Below are 22,200 nucleotides of genomic sequence, written 5' to 3'. Positions count from 1 at the left end.
AACTCTGTTGATTTGAACACCTAGCTGGACTTGTATATCTATTCACTGCATTCCCTTCTTTTAGATCTTTACTACTCAATATAGCAGCCACGAGCCATGTGTGATTATTTAAATGTATATAGTAAAAAGGAAATAAGATTTAAAATTTTAGTTATTTGGTCATACTAGCCACATTTCAAGTGCTTAATAGTTGCTTGTGGCTAGTGACTGTCATTCTGTTAGACAAAAATTGAAAGCTAGTCCTTCCTTCCATGCTCTTTACAGTCCTGTAGGTAAAATTTACTCACTTGAGATCTCAAGCCAGCTCTTTCATTACTGGCAACTTTCTCTTTGGAAACAGAAACGTAATTGCAGCCCTAAGTGTTTCACAGGGAAGCAGGGATAAAGAGCCAATGGAAAGCCTTACCTGTGTGACCTGGTTTCTTAGGATGGGATTCCTAGAAGCAAAGTCTGGGGTGGGGATCCTTGTGAAAGTGGGTGTTTGGAGGAGAGCTTTTGGGACAGAGGAGTGAAGGAGGCTGGTAGGGCAGGTGAGGAAGCTTCGTAAGGAAGTCTGGCTTGCTGGTTCCATAGGGTGGTCCAGAGTATGAATGGCCCCAAGAGCTGGTCCTCCGTGACATCAATCTGCCATTGGCTGTGGGCTGCTGGCAGGAAGCATGTGTACCTGGATGAGGGTAACTCTTGGGTAGTACGACAGCTTGAGCCCCTTAACAGCCAGCACTCACAGCAGCTAGGGATGCTGGGATGCAGAAGGCACCAAACCACTGTACAGTCCTTGCATATTACCTTCCAGTGCCACTCTGCTGCCCACCCACTCTGAAACCTGATTTAGCAGTGGATTCTCTTCAGTCATCTCACCATTTTCCTCATCATTTTGAGATTCTTTTGCACAAATCACTGTAGTCAGAAGCTTCTCTGGTGCAGTGGTGCCATCCCTGAGGAGCTGCGTGTAAGTCTGCTGTTTGCACTTGAGTCATACTCAACCCAGTATTTGTTTCTTTGGTAGGGAACAATCCATTAACAAGGAAGGCCCCCTTTCATTTCATCTGGAGCTATTTTCACTGAGAGGAATAAAATGCCTTTATAAAGATGATTAAGAAGGCCTCACTAAGTTCAGGATGTAGTAAGGCAGGTGAGCAGGTGAGCAACTCTTACCTTTTCGTTTCAACCGTAAGCATGATGTCTCATGATGCTTAATTACCTCCTTCAAATCTGTGTTAGTACCTGGATGAGCACTCTTCACAGCTCTTCATCTGTTTGGGTGTGTTTGGGTATTTTGTTGCTGTCGTTGTTGGTTTTTGTTTTGTTTTGTTTTTTGGTGGTTCTGTGCATTGAACCCAGGACCTTCACACTGAGCTATATCCCCTGTCTTTTTTCTTAATTTATTTCTTAATTTGTTTTAGGACATGATCTCACTAAGTTGCCTGAGCTGAGCTGAGACTTCCAATCCATTTGCCTCAGCCTCCCAGAGTGCTGAGATCACAGGCATGAGGCACCAGATGTGGTTTCATTACAGTTTTTATTGTAGAGACTCTTGAACATACAGGCAGAATGGAAAGGATGAGTCCCATACAGTCCCACACACCTTCAGTGAACTTTCATAACTTTCAACTCCTGGCCCGTCTCACCCAACTGTTCTTTTAATCCTGAAAATCACCATCTGAGTGCACAAGTTCCAAGCTCCAAAGTCCTAAATACTAAAGTCCTAAAGCTCCAAAGTCCTAAATACCTTGAATACGTTTGTAACCTCAAGGAACTCCTCATACAACAGTTCTACTGGTCCCCACACAGCATGCCTCTCAGGGCTGCTTTTGAAGCAGAACATTCTGCACAGTTCACTGTATCAGCCTGGCAGCTCGGCAGGGTTGGGCTCGGAGAACCCTACTTCAGGGGACTCTTCATGACCCTTGTCAGTACTGGAAGCCCATAAAGACCCAAGTTCATACCACAACTTCAACTTTTACTGTGCTGGGTAAATTATTCTTGCTTAACTTTGATTTTGTAAAATGGAAATGCTTGCAGACCTACATCAGGGTTTTGAGAGCTTTAAACAAAGTAATATCAAGTGACAAATTCAACAGAATTCGAGGTACTTGCTGTGATGCTCAGACCTGGTTTGCTTTGCAACTTTTTTCTTACATACTCTGAATGTTTATTTGTAATTCATGCCTGTATTTGTGATATATCTTCTGGTGTTTCTAATGGCACCTCCTAGGACTTGGCTTTTATCTTACCACCCTTTCTGTAATGTCTAGATGAAAAGACTGTTCTCCCCAAAGATCCCCATAGGCGCTACTGGACACAGTTCTGTAATGCTCACCCCGTGGGAGTACTTGGTCAGCCAAGACTTCGGGCTCGGCCTTGCCTGACTTCCCCCAGCCTGTGGCCCATCCTAGCCAGGAAAAGGGCCTTTCTAGGTTCCATTCCAGCCTCACTGGGCCAGGGTGCGGACAGCAGCTAGGAGGATACCCAGTGGTCACCAGGCTTTGGAGATGAAGAGTACTTCCTTGGTGATGAACAGGGGTTCACAGTCCCTTAACAAAACGTGCATACTTGTCTGCTATGTGTTCCTGAAGGCTGTTCCAGACCTGGGAACCTTGCTGTCACTTATCCCCACCCATGCTCTCTTCTTCAAGGGGAGCACAGTCCCTCAGGTTGCATGTCCATGCGTGCATTTGTCTCTCTCCAGCTCCCCTGGCCCTACCTCAGCTCCCAGCCCCGACCTCTGACCTCTGCACAGACATGGATTACAGGACCCGCTCTCCTTCCTTCCTGGTCCCTTCTGCACATCACCCTTCCCCAACTGTCAGGCAGGGTAAGGTGTCTCCTATGGGTGATCCTATGGAGAGCTCCCCTGAGCTGTTTCATGTCAGCCCTTCCAGCCTCCATGGTGCGGCTGCTCCCAGGAGTGGGGAAGGGGACAGAACAGGCCCTGACCCACCCTCCTCCCTCCACCAAGCCTGAAGGCGGGCACTCTAGGGACAGACATTTTAGGGCAAGGGGTATGTTTCCCAGTTCTCCTAGACCTGACAAGAAATCTCAAACTTCAGCTCAGTGTTGGAAGGCAGGTGTTTTTGGAGGCCAGTCACTTTTCACATTTGAAGATTGGGCCAGACACAGTCTTCAAATGTGAAAAGCATGATACTCATATAAATCGTTCCTGAGCATGTGTTGTTGTTTTCTGTAACTTATTCATAAGGGAACCAGAGGGCAACAAAGCTGGTTCAGAGAAGACTAAGAGAAATTTACTCATAAAATATGAAGAGGTACAGAGGGGAAGGAAAGAGGAAAGGAGATGCAAGAGAGTACATTAAAAATGCTGAAATTATTCTGCCAAGTTAGAGCCAGGTGTGGTTGCTCATGACAGTAATCCTAGCACTCAAGAGGCTGAGGCAGGAGGATCATGAGTTCAAGGCCAACCTGGGCCTACTTAGTGAGACCCTGTTAAAAAAAAAAATACTGCCAACTTAATACGAAGCTAGGTAATGTCTGCACACCCACAAAAGCTGCAAACTCTAGAAATAGTTTCTCTACTGAACAAAAATTATTTATGTCTTCTAACAAATATCATTTGCCTCATCAATTTTCTGCACCTTTGCCCCTAGAGCAGTGACAGTGAACTTTTCAGAGACTGAGTGCCCAGACTGCAACCCCAAACCCACTTATTTACCACAAAGCGCCTACCCTACAATTAAACCCAAATACGGAAATTTAAGTTTAGAAAAAGCAACTCATACATTAACATCTTTTTGTCTTACAAGAAAAACAAATAACACATATGCCATAGATTCACCTCCACTGCCCTAGAGAATCTTAGGTAGTTTTATTAGCATAACACTGTACTGCAGTGCTGTCCAGTATAAATATAATACAAGCCACACATGGAAGATTAATTTTTCTAATTGTCATATTTTAAAGTATAAGGAGAAACAGTAAGACTAGTTGTGCTAATAGATTTTATTTAACCCACTCTATCTAAAGTATTGTTTCAATGTGTAATCAATACAAAAAAAATTTAAAAATTACTAATATCTGATATACTTTTTTCTAAGTCTTTGAAAATCCAATGTGCATTTCATACTTACAGCAAGTTGGAACTAGCCACATTTCTAGGCTTCAGTGTCAGATGGGGGTAGTGGCTAAGAGACTGGGTAGCCCAGCTCTGGAGCAGGGTTCTCAGGCTTAAGGCCACATGAGAATCACCTCTTGGACTAACAAGACCACAGATGTGTGGGCTACACCTCAGCAGTTTGGATTCGGCAGGTCTATCGTGGGCCTGATTGTGTGCATTTCTAGCAAGTTCCAGGGTTATGCTGCTGCTGCTGCTGCTACTGTTCTTAGCCCCATCTTTTGAAAACTGCTCTTTCAGGATAACTTTGAAAAGACACACAGTGGTCCTCTCTACCTTGATTTCCAGGTTGTGGGTAATTTTCTTTGCATCTCTCTGCTGGCAGGTGGCAGTAACAGCAGGTTGTCTGGAAGGTGTTTGCACTGGCTCAGCCTCTGATGGGAGCACTCTTGTGGGCCCCCAGCAGGTGGCAGTTGTGAGCACAGCAGCCTCATTGGGGGCCTTGCTGTGTGTTGGCTGTGCTGGGGCCCCCAAGGAGAGTGAAAGAGACTGACTTCTCAACACCTCTTGGCAATCCCAGGCCTTGTGGGGGCTGCTTCTTACCCATCTCTCTTTGGGTCATGCCAACCAGGCTGCGAAACTGCTGTGCCCTAGAGCAGGCATGAGGTTCTTGGAGTGTCCCAGAGCTCTCGGGGAGGGGAGGCCTCTGAAGCCTGGAATGGCCAGAAAAGGCTGATCAGACAAGATAAACAGAGCCTGTACTAGGAAAAAAAAAAAAAAAAACCACGGGAGACCTGCTAACAAAGGGCTGTGGAAGGGTCACGGAGGGTTCTGGACCCTAGAGGAGACTGCATCCTTGAGGCGCTGGGAGGAAAGGGTACCCCAAAGGCAGGGTTAGAAGACAGACAGCCATCAGTTTCTTCTCTCCTGGTCATGGATGCAGAAAGACTCACTCTAGGTCACACAGAGAGCCAGTCCCCGTCCCTCCCAAGGTCCATTCCTCCTGGTTCTGTAGGAGTGGTTTTGGGTACAGTAGGCAGGTACAGCTGTAAAGGAAGGGTATACCATCTTTTGGGATACCTGTGCTCGTGGCACTAACAGGACACCCAAGGGTTAGCAGCATTAAGCCCCTTGGGACAGGACTATGCCCCACCCTGGTGTATTCCTCACATTACAGCATCTGGTAAAGGATCGAGCATGTTGAGTACCTATTTTGGGGGGGGGTACCAGAGATCGAACTCGAACTCACAATGTGAGGCCTGCCAGGCAAGTGCTTACACTGCTAAGCTAAACTCCCAGCTTAAGTACTGGTTTTAAATGAATTGGCCTGCCGTGTGTGTGTGTGTGTGTGTGTGTGTGTGTGTGTGTGTGGTCACATATTGTACTCTATGTCATATATGAGTGTGTTCTGTTCACTTTCCTATCACTGGGACACAATACCAGACACCCACAACTTAAAGGATGAGAGATACATTTGGCTCACATTTCAGTTCATGGTTGGCCAGCTCCAAAGAAGAAACAGCACAGCAGAAGGTGGGGAAAAGCTCCGTACCTCATGGCAGCCAGGAAGCAGAGAGCTAAAAACACAGCTGGGGTGAGAGCAATACCCTGCCAGGTTGTGCCCCCAGTGACCTGTTTCTTCAGTCCAGGCCCTGCCTCCTAAGAGCAAGTCAGCTGTAGTACCTCGTAATCCCACCTATGGGATTCAAAAGCCCCACCTATGAGCCCGTGAGACTTTGGGAGGACATCAGTATATAAACCCTCACAGATGTGTGGTGACACTGTGGTTATAGGGGTGTTTGCACCATGGGGTATTTTAAGGGGTACAGAAGGTGATTATTATGGCATATAATGTGAGATATAATGAGTGTCTACAATATACAGATTCACAAGTATTAGGGGCCCTAGAGGTGTCTACCTAGGGGTGACCTATGGGGTCATACTCTCATAGACCTATGGTGTCTATACTCCAGTGACTACTGTTTGGAGGTGTATAAACTATCTGAACTATAGGGTGCCCCATAGGGGTGAATGGAGTATCTGCACTGAGTGTGGCCCATTTGGAATCCTACAGGGTTCTGCCCCCCATGAGGCTCTGTAGGTATGTATACACAGTCTCCACTATGTGAAGCCATTTTCTGGGGGGTGACCATTATGCACAAAGAGGTGTATTGATATGATATCTCTATGAAAAGGTAAATAATGGGGCTTCCAGGAGTCTCATTATAGGGGATCTGATGGGTACTGTGGACAGAGGCAGAGCCCCCGGGGAGCATCTCCAAGAAAGTGCTGGCCACCAGCTCCCCATGAGGGAGTGCCCACTGTGGACACTTCTGCTCCAGGGCAGGTACCAACTCTTCCCAACACTTGAGGACCTGCTTTTTGGGATCTAGACTTTCAGAACTTATAATGAATCTTCATTTGAACATGAAATTTTATTCACAGACTTTGGAGGCAACTGGTGAATAAATAGATGTCACATTTGAGTATATAAATAGTACCTAGGTAAGTATTGCATATAGTAGTTAAGAGTCTCATCTACTGTTTACTCTGGTACATAGTGTGGTAAAAATCACTTCCAAATGGGTGGGGGTAAAATGAGGAACTCAACCAGAGAGTTCACACGGTGACCCAGAAGTCTGTCCCAAATACCAGGACTTTAGCCCAGCATTATTCAGCTGACAAAGATGCCCCTCACAAAGCTCACAGAGTCCCATGGAGGCTAAGGCAGACACTGATAGTATTCTGAGTTTACTAGTATATCTGACAGAGTATTGTCTATGGCCACCTTACTGGTGGGTGACAGACCAAGACCCTACTCTCTCTACCCACTAGTGGCCTGGAAGGACAGGAAGACCAAGTGTTCATGTGTTTGTGCAAAAAGTAGCCTCATCACTGCATATACTATACTTTTTCCAATTACTGTATGTGAAAAGGAAGATAGTCACTCCGTATCTATATCTGAGACACCATGTGTGTATGGTGGGTACAGGCTGTGGACATTTAGGTCTTGCTGTGTGCATAGTGGATATAGAATGTGTGGATGGGGGGCTTGCTAGGGGGTTCTGCTGTATGGGTTAGCTGTACAGTATTTGCAGTATTTTGGGTTAAAATGTTCTCAATATATATACTCCAGATTGGGGATATAGCTCAGCAGCACAGTGCCTACTTGGCAAGCTCAAGTCCTGAGTTCAACTCCTGGTATGAAATATATATATATATATATATATATATATATATATTCCATGACATACTCGTATGATGGGCATAGACCCTGTGGCAGGTGTAGACTCACATATGGTCACTAAACCACATGTGTGAGATGATTATCAATTGTGTGTGGAATACACACTGTATGTACCTGTGCTAGTGCTGTTTTCTAAGTTACAGTATACAAGCATATATAGCGTCTAAGGGATATGTTTGTGATTAGTGTGCATTGCTCAGGTGTTGGGTCTGTCTACTCTGAAGGTGAGAGATGATGTGTGACTCAGGCACTGTGTGTGATGCGTGATCAAACTACAAGAAATACAAACAATGTATGAAAAGTTTACATTTAGTAAATGTGAACACATGCCACATGTGGAATATACATTGTATGTGTTAGTATATAGCACGTTGGGTATAATTTATGATTAATAGGTGCATATACTTAGTATATACAATAGCGTAGTCTGTATTAAAGGGAGCATGGGTGATACCCTATAGTGAGGTAGTCGTTGTGATAGATCTGCTTAGTGTGTACAGGCATCCTGTGAGCACCTAGCTCAAGATGGGAATATGAGGTGTGCACCTGTTCATGAGCACACAGAGGAGGGTCACTCTGACGAGAGGGGGCATGACAGGAAACAGTTGATCATGTTTCCAGAACTCCCCTGACCCTTGAGCCCACCAACCACACTGTTTCAGGTTCTTCCTCAAATTCTTCCTCAAATGCAATCAGAACTGCCTGAAGAATGCAGGGAATCCCCGAGACATGCGCCGCTTCCAGGTGGGTTTGGGGAGAGGCTCCCCCACAAACCCATCCTTCTCTTCCAGGAAGGGGGAGGGGAGGCTGAGCCTCTTCCAGGGCACAACCCTGCCCAGCCCTGTGCCTGCAAGGTCTGATGCCTGCTGGGGGTGGGGCAGCTCCATCTCAACTTATGCTGGCTGCCAAGGGAGGCTTCATTAGAGCCCCACTTAAGAAGATGCTAATTGTGACATTTTTACATGATTAACGACCCAGGTAATTTGCATAGTGTGAAGCAGAGAGCAGCTGCCCTTAGCACATATAGGCAGCCTGCACACCCCTCCCAGTGCAAGGGGTAGTGGGAGAAGGCAGTCCAATTTCCTCCCCAGAACAGGGCGGGGCTCTGCTAATGGGTTCTCCAGCGGATGCTGCTCCCACCCCCACCCATTCCCCTTACCCAGGACTGCGCTCCTGCCTTGAAACCCAGTGGATACAGCCTGGTGTTCCTGTGTGTGCACCAACAGTGGCCACTCTGCCCAAAGAGCCAGTTTTTCCTGGGCTTTTAATTTTTTAGCTCCTGAGATGTTAGTTCATGGGGGGGAGGGGGAGTTGCCTGATCCAGCTGGCCCCAATCCTGTCAGCTCAATCCTGGGAAGCTGAAGCCCCTAATCCCCCACACAACACTGAATCCCACATTCAGCCACCTCCTTCTAGCTGCTAGTTCTCTATCACAGCCCCCTCCAGGAAGCCCCATGGCCCCAGCCAGACCAGCCTTGGCTCTCCCTGCAGGTGGTGGTGTCCACAACGGTGAGTGTGGATGGACACGTGCTGGCTGTGTCCGACAACATGTTCGTGCACAACAATTCCAAGCACGGCCGCAGGGCCCGGCGACTGGACCCTTCCGAAGGTCAGAACCACCAGCTCAGCCCTGGCCAGCCCCCAGCCCCCCCCTCATCGCGGCCCCCTGACCTGGGTCCTCTCCTACCCCTCAGCTGCCACCCCCTGCATCAAGGCCATCAGTCCGGGGGAGGGCTGGACTACAGGAGGCGCCACCGTGATTGTCATCGGCGACAACTTCTTCGACGGGTTGCAGGTCGTGTTTGGAAACATGCTTGTGTGGAGTGAGGTGGGCCATTCCTGCCAATCTCCCTCCGGGCCTCGGGGCTGGGCCCTCCCCACGGCACGGGACTTGCAGGCCTCACCTCTCTCCTTGCAGCTCATCACGCCCCACGCCATCCGGGTGCAGACACCACCGCGACACATCCCCGGGGTGGTGGAGGTGACCCTCTCCTACAAATCCAAGCAATTTTGCAAGGGAGCCCCCGGCCGCTTTGTTTACACAGGTGAGGAATCAAGCTGCAGAGGCCAGGCCCCAATGGGGTCAGCAGAGGGAGCCCTCAACCAGCCGAACCCTAACCCAGCACTGAGTTTATCAAAATCTGCGGTTGGCCACGCCCCTGAGTGGCGGCGCCTCGCTAGCACGCTTGAACAGACGTGTAGTCTGTGCCTCCTCCTGGCACGGATCGTTTTTTCCCTGGTCTCCCTTCCTGGCCGTTGGCTCCTCAGACGTTTCCCCAGCATTCTCTCTGCCTTGGGCTTTTTCACTAGGGTGTCTTTCCCCTCTCCATCTCAAGTTTTAGAATCTCGCCAAGGAATTGTTTTCTTCAAAGATGCCCCCAAATGGGCTTGTTGCTCCGCAAATCTTTCTGGGGTCTCTTTGTTCCTCCAGGCAGTCCTGGGCTTCATTCTGCGTGCACAGGTATGCACATACACATAAACACTCTTGCCGGATCAGGCGACCAGTTAACGCAAGACACGGAGAGTAGCTCGGACTCCCCATCCCTGCAGAGTTTGCGGGTAGTGGTGGGGATCTTAACCTCCATCCTTGCGCCAGGCCCCACTCAAGACACCTGCTTCTCCCAGTTAATCTCCCTCTTCTCCCGCCCATAGAAATGTTCACAAAGATACCCTGCACCTACCCGATTTACATTTACACTTAGGAAGCTCGGGTGTAACCCGGGAAGGCTGCACAGCCAGAGAAGGGTGGGTGGAGTTACAGCGTCTAAGGGTTTGGCCACAGCAAAATCCTCACCAGTGAGAGTGGAGTGAGCTGAGCTGAGCTGAGCTGAAACTAGAGGGATGATGGGATGGGCACGTGGACACCGGGAAGGAGATGCGGTCAATGGAGAAGGAATGGCCGGTGCAAAGACCCAGCAGTGCGCTTTACGTTTTGGGGGAAATGGAATGAAATTCACTAAATGTGGAACTGGAAATGGAAAAAGTAGGACTTCGAGGCTGGTGGATTAGGTCGATGCAACGCTACCCAAAGAGGGTGGTAGAACAGGGAGGAGTGGGGAGAAGAGAGAGACAGGTAAGGAATAGGGAGCAGGGCTGGAGGCTGCTGCAGGCTTCCTGGGAACCCGGGACGTGGGCTGGTCCAATTCCTGGGGGCACACAAACCCCAACTCGTCAGATGCTGTTCACAGACCACTGGAGCCATGATAAATAGAGACTGCTGGGTGTTTATAAGCTCCTAACAAGGCCAGATGCAAACAGAAAACTCTCCAGACATAGAAGTCCCGCCCCTAGGAATACACAATCCCCCAGCACCCGCAGGCAGAGTTGTATAGAGCGCAAATGTTGTGCCAAGTGCCTGGCACGGATCCTGGCTCGGTGTGGCTGAATGAATTAAAAAAAAGAGAGATTTGAGGAAACTTCGTTGAACCTCGCTGACCTGCGGAAGTTTCTGTAGAACTTGAGTTTGGCAGGGAGCCGGGCATCTGCAGCTTCTGCACTGGTGCTTGCATACTTTTTGCGCTCCGTGTCCGCTCCAGGAGGGGTGACCTCTAAAACACTGCCCTTCTCCCCAGCTTTGAATGAGCCCACCATTGACTATGGCTTCCAGAGGCTACAGAAGGTCATTCCCAGACACCCGGGAGACCCCGAGCGGCTTCCCAAGGTACTGGGAGGGGCGGGACGGGAATGCGGGTGTCCCATGGGTGAGGGGCGGAGGAGGGCCTGGCGAGGCTGTCTCCTCCTGCCCTCGCGTGCTGCCCCTCCGTCCCGCTGTCCCTCCTCTGCCCTCAGGAAGTGCTGCTGAAGCGGGCGGCCGACTTGGCGGAGGCCCTGTACGGAGTGCCCAGCAGTAACCAGGTATGGCGCCTCCGCCCGCCTCCTCGCGCCGCAGGGCCCGGGGCCGCCCCCGCCGGCGCGCGGCTGCCCCGGCCGTGCCCCGCTCTTGTCTTCGCAGGAGCTCCTCCTGAAGCGCGCGGCGGACGTGGCCGAGGCCCTGTACAGCGCCCCCCGGGCACCCGCTCCGCTCGGACCCCTGGCACCCAGCCACGCGCACCCTGCAGTCGTGGGCATTAACGCCTTCAGCAGCCCGCTCGCCATCGCCGTCGGGGACGCCACGCAGGGCCCCGAGCCGGGTGAGCGCCGCCTCCGCTCCCCGCACTCTGCGCCCCGGGACGCCCCCTGCCGGCCGCCCGGGCTGCCTGACTGCCGCTCTCACGCAGGGTACGCTCGCAGCTGCAGCAGCGCGTCCCCGCGCGGGTTCGCGCCCAGCCCCGTTTCGCAGCAGAGCAGCTACGGCGGCGGCCTCGGAGGCGGCCTCGGCAGCTACGGCGCACCGGGCGTGACCGGGCTCGGTGTGCCCGGGTCCCCGAGCTTCCTCAACGGCTCCACCGCCACCTCGCCTTTCGCCAGTGAGTGTCCCCGCCCGCAGGGAGAGGGAGAGGGGAGGAGACAGAATGGGCCCGAGGTGTGGACTTCCAGCGCTTGCTTTTAGGACCCTCGACTCTGGCCTTGAGGTCCGGAGCGAGCCCAGTCCTCGCTGCACCTCCTGTCCCAGTCCTTGCACTCCTCGGGAGTCTGGGGTCCTGGGGCCAGGAGACCTCTTACCGAGTCCGTGATACACATCGCTTCTTCCCATCCCGTTCTCCCGATGCCAGCTTTAAATTGAAAGACCTGGCCGAAACTTAGTGGGCTGCCACCTTTGGCCTTACACCGGACTTCTGGAGGTGCCTGGCGCCCCCTGCTGGAATCCACTGGGATTTGAGAAGCAGGCTTCTAGCTGGCGCCACACCCCCAACGATGTGCTCCTGTGGTCCTTAGGAGGATGTGGCAGCCCGCAAGATCCAACAAATTCTGTGTGGCCATAGCTAGTTTCAGAATTTGGGAGTCGAGGTCAGAAGTTGTCCAACATTCTTCAAGTTACTGTACTTCTTTGAAGTTGTTTCTTTTTTTTCTTTTTCTTTCTTTTTTTTTTTTTTTTTTTTTTTTTTTTTTTTTTTTGGTACTGGGAATTGAACTCATGACCTCACACTTGCCAGGCAGGTGCTTATGTCGCTGAGCTAAATCCCCGGCCATTTTTTGTCTTTTTGAGACAGGGTCTCGCTATGCAGTTCAGGCTGGCCTTGAGCTCACTTTGTAGCCCAGGCTGGTCTCGAACTCAAAACGATCCTCCTGCCTCAGCCTCCCGAGTGCTGGGATTACAGGCATGAGCCACCACGCCCAGCTCGAAGTTCAGTTTCTAGGATCAGTACCATCCCCTGCCTAGAGAGGTTGTGAGATCTGAATGTCCCACCAGGCAGAAAGAGCCAGACACAATTCAGGAAGGTGGTATGGTTTCGCAGGCTCACACAAGATTGTAGCTGCTAACCAACCTAATTCTGGCTTCTTGGAGTTAGGTAGCTCAGAGCTGGGTACATGGGCAAGGTCTGGATGTCATAGGTGAGTGACACCATAACTACTTTCATGCTTTGCTATTTTACACTGCCCTCCAGTTCCTTCCAATGCAAGCAGCTACTCATCAGACATTTGTAATGCATCTGTTCTGTGCAAAGCACTTGGCTTGGAGGATAATTGCAGCCTTGCTCACCTGTAAGAAGCCACCCTATCAGTTATAGAGAAGCTGTCCCTCTAATCCCAGAAGACCATGGAGGTAGAGAAGTGAGAGTCTGCCCAAGACAAAACTGGTAGTGACTTTGCCTGCATTTCTCTCACCTCCCCCATCCTATTTTCCATTGCTGAGAGAAGAACTGTCTAGCCACTTACCTAGTGATCCTCAATGGGGGATTGTGTCCTGAGTGCTGTTTTTCCTAGCTAAGGCATTGAGCCTGGCACTCTTATTCTGATCTAGATTCAAATTCTGGAGCCCAAGGCCCCATAAGCCAAAATCCATACAACCATGGCCTACTGGCATCGTTCACCCCTTCTCTGGGTGTTTCCCTGGAACACTTTGACGTGCCCACCTATATGCAGTTCAGTCAACAGTAACAATATATGGCCTCAAATACAGAAGGCAATCACCAGTAGTCTCCTCATTCAACAGGAAGATGAGAATTCCAGTGCATCAGGAGGATTGCCATGAGTCCAAGGCCACTCTGGGTTATATAATAAGTTCAAAGCCAGCGTATATTACAGTGTGAGACCCTGTTTCAAAAAAAAAAAATTCAGTGCCTCTTCTGTCCTGTTTGCCACATCAGTATCAGCCTGGACATGCCTGACGGCCATTCCCATTTCATAATACTGTTTGACCACTACTTATATAGGTCCCCGTCCACTTCCCATGTTCAGGATGCTTTGTGGCATGACTGCATGGAATGTCATGTTCACTGAGTTTCTAGGACATCAGAGTCCTGGAGTGACATCAGAGCTAACCCAGCTAGAGGGTCTGAGACTCTCTGTGTGGTTCTCCCTTTTGTCTTCTGCACCAGCTATCAGCAACCCTGGAATGAACCACAACTCTTAGCACTCTCTAAGCTACAAAGTGTGGTTATGCTCATCTGAGCCCAGAGAGATACAATACATTCTCTGCCATTGATCTCAAGCTTTCCTAAGGGCTCCTTGGACCCACTAGCAATAAGAATTGTCTTAAAGGAAATGGGAGCTATGGGGCAGAGGACATTTGGAAAAGGACAGCTGTGGAAGGCATTGCTATATCAAGGTCATGGTGGAGGGCTCTGATTCCAAAGTCAGCCTTCTCAAGCTACAGGATGCTTCTAGGAAGTCTCATTCACTGCCTGTTGCCTGCTACTTGGACAACAAACAAACCATCTTGCTCTTTAGAAGAGAGAGACTGGGGATTGGGTTCAGATGAGGATATAGAGAGATGGCATCCAGAGATTCCCTAGCAGAAGCCCTCAGGAGCAGAGACTCGGGGGTGGGGGCAGAATCTATGTACAGAGAGCGCCCTTGCTTTCCTAGGAAAGCATGCCACAGCCCTAAATGGCTATGAAGATGGAGAACAGGAAGCTTCAAGGAAGTAGATCCCTTTCTTCTTTAAAACTGATAAACTGTAAGAGGGAGATACTGGAGGCTTTAAGGGTTCAGGCTGGAATGACAAGAACTTACATTAAGTTGAAAGGAAATAAAGTGTCCAGAGAATAGAGGGATAGAGTGGGTGATATTGGAGAGAAAGGCTTATTTGTGGAGGGACTTGGTGCTTGTATGAGCCATGTATGATTCTGAGCAGAGAGGCCTTGTAACAGGAACCTGTGTGTGTCCCAAGTTTTGTCCCTGAATACTTGCCCCAGCTCTGTTGTATCCCTGAACTTTGACTCTAGCCTTGACATCCCATAAATATTTGTTAGCATCTCGAGCCCTAGTGGTTTTCGGCAGGAATCCTAACCTGTCCATCTATCATCTTCAGAACTCTCCCTTCTTTTATTTTGACTGAGTCTGGCCCTGTCATCTCCAGTTCCAAGAAAGGGGATCCAGAACTCCCAAGAAGACAAGAGCTGGCCCTGGACCCCATGGGCTCTGAGCCCACCTCCTGACCCTGTCCTGTGCTGGTCTCCCCAGGACCCTCACAGCCCCAGGGAGGTCTGAGCCTGGCGCATGCTCAGCAGCCCACGAGGGCCCCAACCCTGCTGCTCACTCTGGTGCTGTCTCCCTGTTGTGTCTTACTGCCTTCCCTGCTGCACCTGCCCCTCCCCGCCCCGCCCCGGAGTCATGCCCTCTAGCCCCACACTGGCGGCTGCCTCCTCCATGCCCCTCCCGGCTGCTGCTCCCACCACCAGCGTCTTCTCCTTCTCGCCTGTCAACATGATCTCCGCTGTCAAACAGAGAAGCGCTTTTGCGCCCGTGCTGCGCCCACCCAGCTCCCCACCCCCGACCTGCCCCAGAGCCCACGGAGAGGGGCTTCCAGGTGAGTGGTCTGTGCTGCCCCACAGTGGCCTGGGGGAAAGGCCTTGGTGGAGAAGCTGGGATTCAGGGGCTCATTTCATTCACATCATACCAACACTTCAGGCTAGATGACCACTTTGCCCCAAAGGGTGTCCAGTAGGAAGCTCTGCAGGGCCCGAAGGGAACCATCAGGGCTCCACTTCCCTCAGCCTCATGCTGCAAGTGGGCAGCACTCTGTATACTTTCAACTGGCTGCTTGATGAAAGAAAAGAAGATGGGAAATCCAGCTGGAGAGGATCTGGAAACTACAGCACACCCTCATGCAGTCACGCCCTGATCAGGGACCCAAGTCAGGCTGGAGGAAGCTGCTAGGCTGTGTGCCATTTTCCTGGGTCTTGCTGTGTCCACCAGAGGGTAGCACACTGCTGTGAGACGGAAGGGAGACTGACCTTAGATAAAGTTTAACCCAGTCGCCTCTCCCCCATTTTACAGATTAGGAATTAGGACTCAGCCATTCCCCTGCGTTGCATTGATGAGTGACATGTTTGTCCTTGCACATCCCCATGCAGCACATCCTTTTAACCAGAGCTTTCTCATCCAAGTGGCCCTTGGAAACTGATTAGGAGGCAGAGGGAAAGACTGACTGCAGCGAAGGAGATGGAGGCAGCTGAATGTCCTAGTTGCCAGGGATGGTTGGGGGCAGAGCTGAGTGACGGTGTCTTCCCTGGGACTCTTGCAGGTGTTTTTCTGTTGGCCAGCCGTGGGGCTGTCTCTAGGGGATCTCCTGGGACTGAGTCCAGAGCACAGAACATAGCTCAATAGCTGGTACATAGGATATGGTAAATAATCAGTGATTCAATTAATTAATGAGTTAGAAAAGCCCCCTTCAAGTCCAGGGGCAGAATGCTGCAGAGCAGTTTGCTGGCGCAGAGTATGTCCCATTGGACAGTACTCCCAGACAGCAGTGGACAGGTATTAATAGGAAAGAAGCTGCATTCAAATAGGTAAATCACCATGTTACTGAAGATTTTATTCAGAGCCTTTGATATGCTATGATACACTGTGGCTTTTCTAGAAAAGAGAAGTTACAAATTTATTTGAACACCAAATGTGTTTTTCAAAGAGCATCTGGAGAGTCATTCCTGGGGAGGTCCTGAAGGCTGAGGAGATACCCTGATGGTCTCCTCATACTAAAGTGAGCTGCTTGGACCAGGATCTGGTCACAAGGCCTAACACAGTGCTTTGGGCCCTAGAGTCACCCCTGGATCCAAAGCAGGGCCAGATGGGGTAGGTCCCATGGAAAGGCTAGGCATGGGGCTGGGCTGTGCCCTGTGAGGCCTCCGTGCCCTGGGGTCCCTATGTGAGAGAGTGCAGGGTTACCATAGACACCTCTCATTTTTCTGTTGCAGTGGTGGCCTTAGGCCAGGGCTGGGGATGGCTGACAACATGCAAGAGCTCTATGCCCAGTCTGCTGGCTCCAGCCCAGAGAAGGACAGGCAAGTAGGGTCATCAGGCTTCACACGGCTGATGGTTCCTTTCTCCTTGACCCTAGATCAGCCTTTTGAGGAGTCTGACAAGTTCCATTCTCCAGCCCGGGGGCTTCAAGGCCTGGCATACTCCTAATTACGGTAAGTCTCTGCCTAGTTCTTGCTTCCTTCACTGGCCCTGAAATGAGTTCCTTTCTCCAAAAGGCCTTAGGAGTAAGATGATGTGGTCCAGGTCTCTCTCCCTGGGACCCATCTGACTAACAATCAGAGCCACGTAGTTGACCCCAGCAGTCCAAGCTGAATGGTAGAAAGATGTGACTTTTGGTCCTTGCAACCAACCTCCCTCCAGGACCATCTCTTTCCTCTCTCCCCACCAGGTCTGCAAGTGTTGCCCGCACTGAGCCTGGACTGGAAGATCCTCCAGGATTCACATCCATGCCCTGGATGATGGCACAAACATTCAGGGCCAGTGCTGTGGGCAGACCTCAAACCTTAGACCAAATGGGAGAGGAGTCTCCCTGTGCTCAAGGCCCCCTCAGCCCCACAGGCTTCTCTCACCTCTCTCTTGGAGCTGGTCAGAAGCCCCAGCACTGTGCTGATGTTCTTGGCAGAAGAGCATCCCAGGGAGGTGCTGGGAGGCCAGGCCTCCCTTGCTGGGCTGGTTCCTCTGGAAGAGATAGATTTTGTGAAGACTAGGAATGGGTTGTGAGGGGACCATGGGATTGGGACCATGAGAAAGAGGACAGCTCAGGGAGAGGTGACCTGGAAAGGTCCTGTTTGCACCTAACCCATCTCAAGTGACTGAGTACCCCAAATTCTCTCCAGTGAAAAGGGTGGTGCCCAGCAGCCTCAGGAGGCCACCCAGGCTCCCATGGAGCTTCCAGTAGTCACTGGACCTTGTGGCTGCCTCCATTCCTTCAAGTCCTGCACCCTCATGCTTGTCACAACATGCCTTTGTGGGGGCTTCGGCATGAAGGATGTAGAAGAGGGAAGACCAGGACTTCCTGTTTTGGGGACTTCCCCCAGTGAATGTCTCATGAACTCTGGCCCCACACACATACACACACACACTGACTCTGGTTGGCTCCATGAAATTGTGGCCTCACATTCTGCTCTGCTAAGTTTGGAGAAAACAACAATAAACCAGATGCAGGCGGCCACCTGGCCTCTCTGCCTGCTTCCTTGGTGTGAGCCTGCTTTTCTCAGTGGCCCTGCAGCTCTCATGGGTCCCTCTGAGCCACGCCCCTGCACAGCTTTCTTGCACCTTGGGCTTTGTAAACTGTCTCAGAGTTGAGCTGAGTGGCTGTTTCCTGCCCTGTGTCTACTCTTTGGATCTCTGTGTTGGAGAGGAATAAACTAATAAGCCTGAGGACCTAGGAAATGAGTTCAGCTCCAACAGCTCTGCATGGGGACACAGTGAGGTCGCAGTGGACTCAGTCCCCTATATGTCTAGCCAGAACCGAGATGGGATTTGTCAGAAAGACATTGCTGGGAACCAGGAAGAAGCAACTCAAAAACTACCCAGATGTACAGAGAGCCAGAAGTAAGATCCAGATTGAGGCTAGCAGCCCTTGTCTGGGCTTGGTGGGCCAGCTTCTGGCTCCAGGAGCTGCCCCTGTGAGACACACTCCGACCCTTGGTACTCCTCCAAGTCCAGGTTCCTTCTGGCTCTCCTGCCTCAGAACTGGAAAGGAGGATAGTAAAGAAAATTCACCCACCGTCACCCTGAAAGAATCCCAGTCACCCCTGTTTGTCCTGGACAAAGTTTAGACTACCTTTTTTGACCCCCTATCCAATGGACTAAGTGTCCATACTGGACCTCAATATTTGGTTCTCCTTCCTGGCAGTTCTAGACTCTGACCTCGGGCTGGGGATAAAGCTCAGTGGCACCTCACCTGCCTGGTAAGCACAAGGTTCTGAGTTCAATCCTCAATACCAAAAAAAAAAGTAAACTGGCCTCCTGTCTGTCTCAACCAGTGTATGCGTGCCTTGCCCCTTCTGGATAATCACTTGCCAAGGCAGATGGGCTGGCCCTGGCCTTCAAGGCCACTTCTTTCTCTGGTGTTCCTGGCCAGCACCTAGATTTCATCTCTCCTGTCATCTGGCAGAAGTCCTGCCTCTGGTTGTTGTGCCCAGCACTTTCCTACTTCCTCAGCAATTCTGTTTGCACAAGCTGTGCCCCATTCAGCTCTGAGCACTTCCTACTACCTGGGGCCCCCCGGGCTGAGCCCCTGCAAAACTCTAGTCCGCACTGGTAAATAGATGGTAGATAGTGATAAATAAATGGTGCTCATAATTTGGTTCCTGTGATGTGACATGTCATGATCAATGTTAATGAGACATATCTGCCCACAGTGATCCCACGATACCATGTAAGCTGCCATTTGAGTCAACCCGCCTTCTCTCTCATACACACACACACACACACACACTCACACACACACACAAATTCCAAGCAGATGGTAAATTCAACTTGAAGCCTAAAACAATAAAGCTTCATGCCCCTGAAGACAGATTAGAAGCCTTTTAGGTAGCCTGAGTTCTGCGGTCTGTTTCCTCATCTGCAGGGCCAATTTTGAAATGCAGTGAGCATTGGACATCTTTGAGGTGCATCAGATGAACCCCAGATCTCTATTTTGTAGGTTAACTTTTCCAAATAAGCACAGTCAGAGCTGATAGTGTCCCTAAGAGGAGCCGGGTTCTTCACAGCGACTTTGAAGTCGTAACTCCTTAGCAGGTGTGGTCACCTCCCCCACCCCATCCTCACCTTTGCAGTTACATCCTGAGGCTGCTGCCGCCTTCATGGGGAATAACAGCAACCACACGGGCAATTCCCATGGAAAAGAATGAGTCACCTCCTTGAAGCTGCCAGCTGGAAGCCTAACTTTCACAAGAAAATCCTCAGAATGAGAGTCCTGATGGGTGTGTGGTGCTGGCCACATATGTGAACCTCATATCCTTCTATCGCTTCTTCCATGTGCCTTTTTCTTTACTCTAAATGTGGGCCTTTTGGGTTTTTTGCCAAAATTGGTGAATATAGTGTAAGTTTTCAGGGTTTTTTTGTGTAGGTGATTGGTACTTATATTCTTTTAAGCAGTCTTTGCCTATTCCAAAGTTGATATTTTAGAAGTTTTCCTGCTTTAGTTTTTATAGATTCATGATCCAACTAGATAGAGTTGGCTTTAGTGTGTAGTGTAAGCTAGGGGTCAATTTTTTTTCATATGGATATTCAAGGCCCTGCGACATTTACAGAAATGACCATAATTTGTCACTTTGTCATACATCAAGTCCATACACACAGGAGTCTGTTCTGGCTTCCCTATTCTTTTTTTTTTTTTTTTTTTTTTTGAAGGTAGTGAAATACAACAGAACAAGACATAACAAAGCCAATCGAGACAATGCAGTGAAGTTGGTACAGAACTTCACAGCAGGATACCGGGATAACAGTAATAGGTACCATAGTATATCTTGTTAGCTTCACATAGTTGTCCAGTCAATCAGGTGTAGCAAAATCAAACCAAAAGCAGAATATTATAAAACCAATCGAAAGAGAATATTGAATAGGGCAAATTAATCAGAACAAAGCAAAACAGTGATAACAATATTTGCCTCCAAAGAGAAGATAGAAGAAAATCATCCATATTTTCTATATTGCATACAGTCTTCCTCACAAAAGATGCTCAGACCTCTGGCCTCCAGTTGCTATGTGGAGGGGAATAGGATGTTTGATTCTCAGCCGTGCCCCTGGAGGCTCATGGGAGGTGCTGACTGGTTCTCCTCCTGGCTCGCCCACCACTCGCTCATGCCTTGGCTGCTTACCAGGAAGGAGGGCGTGTTGCTTTCTTGCTCAGCACCCTAAGTTCCAACATGACTAGATCTCGAGAGACACTGATGGGTTCTCTCCCTGGCTCGCCTGCCGCTCCTGGTTTTTCTATTCTGATCCACTGTTTTTGTGTATCCTTACCCCCATATGTACTATCTTCATGACTTTAGTTTTACACTAAGTACAGCAAGTCGTCTAACTTAGTTCTACATGATTACCTTGACCACTTTGGGTCTTTTTTCCATAGTAATTTAATAATCAGCCTACTTATTTCTACTTTTTAAAACCTACTATTTCTTCACTGGGATTGCATCAAATTTATGTCAATTAATAGAAAATCAACTTTAAAATATTTCAATCTTTGAATATCTACTTTTTAAAATAATACTCAATGTGAAATCTGTCATTTATCCCTAAGGTATTTTACTATTTTATGATTACTAGTGTCATTTTCTTAATTTTTCTATTTGTTGCCGATATATAGAAAGATGATTGTGTCAGTGTGTGTGCTTGTGTCTGTGGTACTGGGAATTGAACCCACAACCTTCCTGCTGAGCTACAGCCACAATCATTTTTTATTGAGACAAAGTCTTACTAAATCACCATATTGCCCAGCCTAACTTCAGTTTGCAAACCTCCTTCCTCAGCCTACCGAGTGCTGGACTTCTAGCCATGTGCCACCACAACCGGCCTACCAATTGATTTTTATGTACTTGTATCTGGCATACTTGCTTAGATCACTTACAGTAACCTTTATCCATAGATTGTCTTGGATTTTCTTAAGTACATGTCATCTACAAACACGGACAGTTTCACAGTTTCACTTCTCCACTTACAGCCTTTCTTTCAATTTATTTTCTTGGCTAAAAGCACTGACTGGAATCTTCAAGACAGTGTTGAATGTAAGTCATGATAGTGGACACCTTCGCTTTGTCCTTGATCCTGGATGGTAAACTTTTAGCATTTCACCATCATGTTTGGTTTACATATATTCTTCTATTCCTAATTTCCTAAAAATTGCAAAAACATATGACTAAATGCCAAATTTTATGAAATGTTTTTCTGCATATGTTGATGCATATCTTATTAATGTGCTGAAGTACATTTATAATATGTTTTATTTTAAACCATATTAATTATATGTTTAATTGTAAAGTTGGTAAACTGCCATATATCTTTTTTCCAGGGCATTTCAATGGTAACGTGTAGTCCTATTCTCTCTCTCTTGCTCCTCCTGTTGCAGAAGGTAACTTGATCTTGTGCCTTCCCAACCTCTTAAGAATTCATGCAAAATACAAGAAGGAAGCAAAATACAGAGGCTACAGACCACTTCTTGCCTACTAGCTCCTGCCACTCCCTAGGACCAAGGGAGGGATTTAAAAAAGAATAAACGTAACTCTTTTTTTTTTTTTTCTTTTTTTGTTCAGGGAATCAAACTCATTACCTTGCTCTTGCCAGGCAGGCACTTATGCCTGCTGAGCTAAATGCCCAGCCCCAGAACAAACATGAATTAACCTCTTACTAAGTTGTTCTACCTCAGTCTAACCCATCTTTTGCCATCCTATTCTAATTCCAACCCAGCTGACTCCTCAGGTCTAGGCCCCTCTGTTGAAGTCTAGTGAGCTCTCATGGGTGGTCTGTGGACTCCTCCACAAAGGCCACGATGAAGTCCCAACCCCTCCTCACCTCAGCCTTGGAGGAAGGCACAGTCAGTCCCCAGTGTTTTGGAGCTGCAAGGATTTCA

The 22,200-nt window shown here is 49.2% G+C and overlaps 1 protein-coding gene across 8 annotated transcripts in view; it reads left to right on the top strand.

Annotated features, from left to right (window-relative positions):
- Positions 1–22,200, top strand: part of Ebf4 (EBF family member 4) — a 65,738-nt gene that overhangs the window by 38,263 nt on the left and 5,275 nt on the right. Inside the window, exons 8-19 of one of the 8 annotated variants that reach the window (XM_063248792.1) lie at positions 7,979–8,060; positions 8,808–8,925; positions 9,011–9,144; positions 9,235–9,361; positions 10,889–10,977; positions 11,106–11,171; positions 11,269–11,446; positions 11,534–11,722; positions 14,823–14,902; positions 15,087–15,168; positions 16,699–16,774; positions 17,011–17,824. In XM_063248792.1, the coding sequence (XP_063104862.1) occupies positions 7,979–8,060; positions 8,808–8,925; positions 9,011–9,144; positions 9,235–9,361; positions 10,889–10,977; positions 11,106–11,171; positions 11,269–11,446; positions 11,534–11,722; positions 14,823–14,902; positions 15,087–15,168; positions 16,699–16,769 (1,216 nt within the window). In that variant the 3' untranslated portion in view covers positions 16,770–16,774; positions 17,011–17,824. Of the gene's footprint in view, positions 1–7,978; positions 8,061–8,807; positions 8,926–9,010; positions 9,145–9,234; positions 9,362–10,888; positions 10,978–11,105; positions 11,172–11,268; positions 11,447–11,533; positions 11,723–14,718; positions 14,903–14,970; positions 15,169–16,698; positions 16,775–16,982; positions 17,825–22,200 lie in introns of those variants that run through there. The other 7 variants (XR_010047536.1, XR_010047537.1, XM_063248790.1 and 4 more) reach the window with 7 other exon arrangements.

The sequence above is a fragment of the Cavia porcellus genome, unplaced genomic scaffold, assembly GCF_034190915.1.
Source record: "Cavia porcellus strain 051 isolate PalLab524CR breed Dunkin Hartley unplaced genomic scaffold, mCavPor4.1 scaffold_5, whole genome shotgun sequence".
NCBI lineage: Eukaryota > Metazoa > Chordata > Mammalia > Rodentia > Caviidae > Cavia > Cavia porcellus.
Note: the sequence above shows the minus strand (reverse complement) of the source record. Positions and strands in the feature narration are given on the sequence as shown.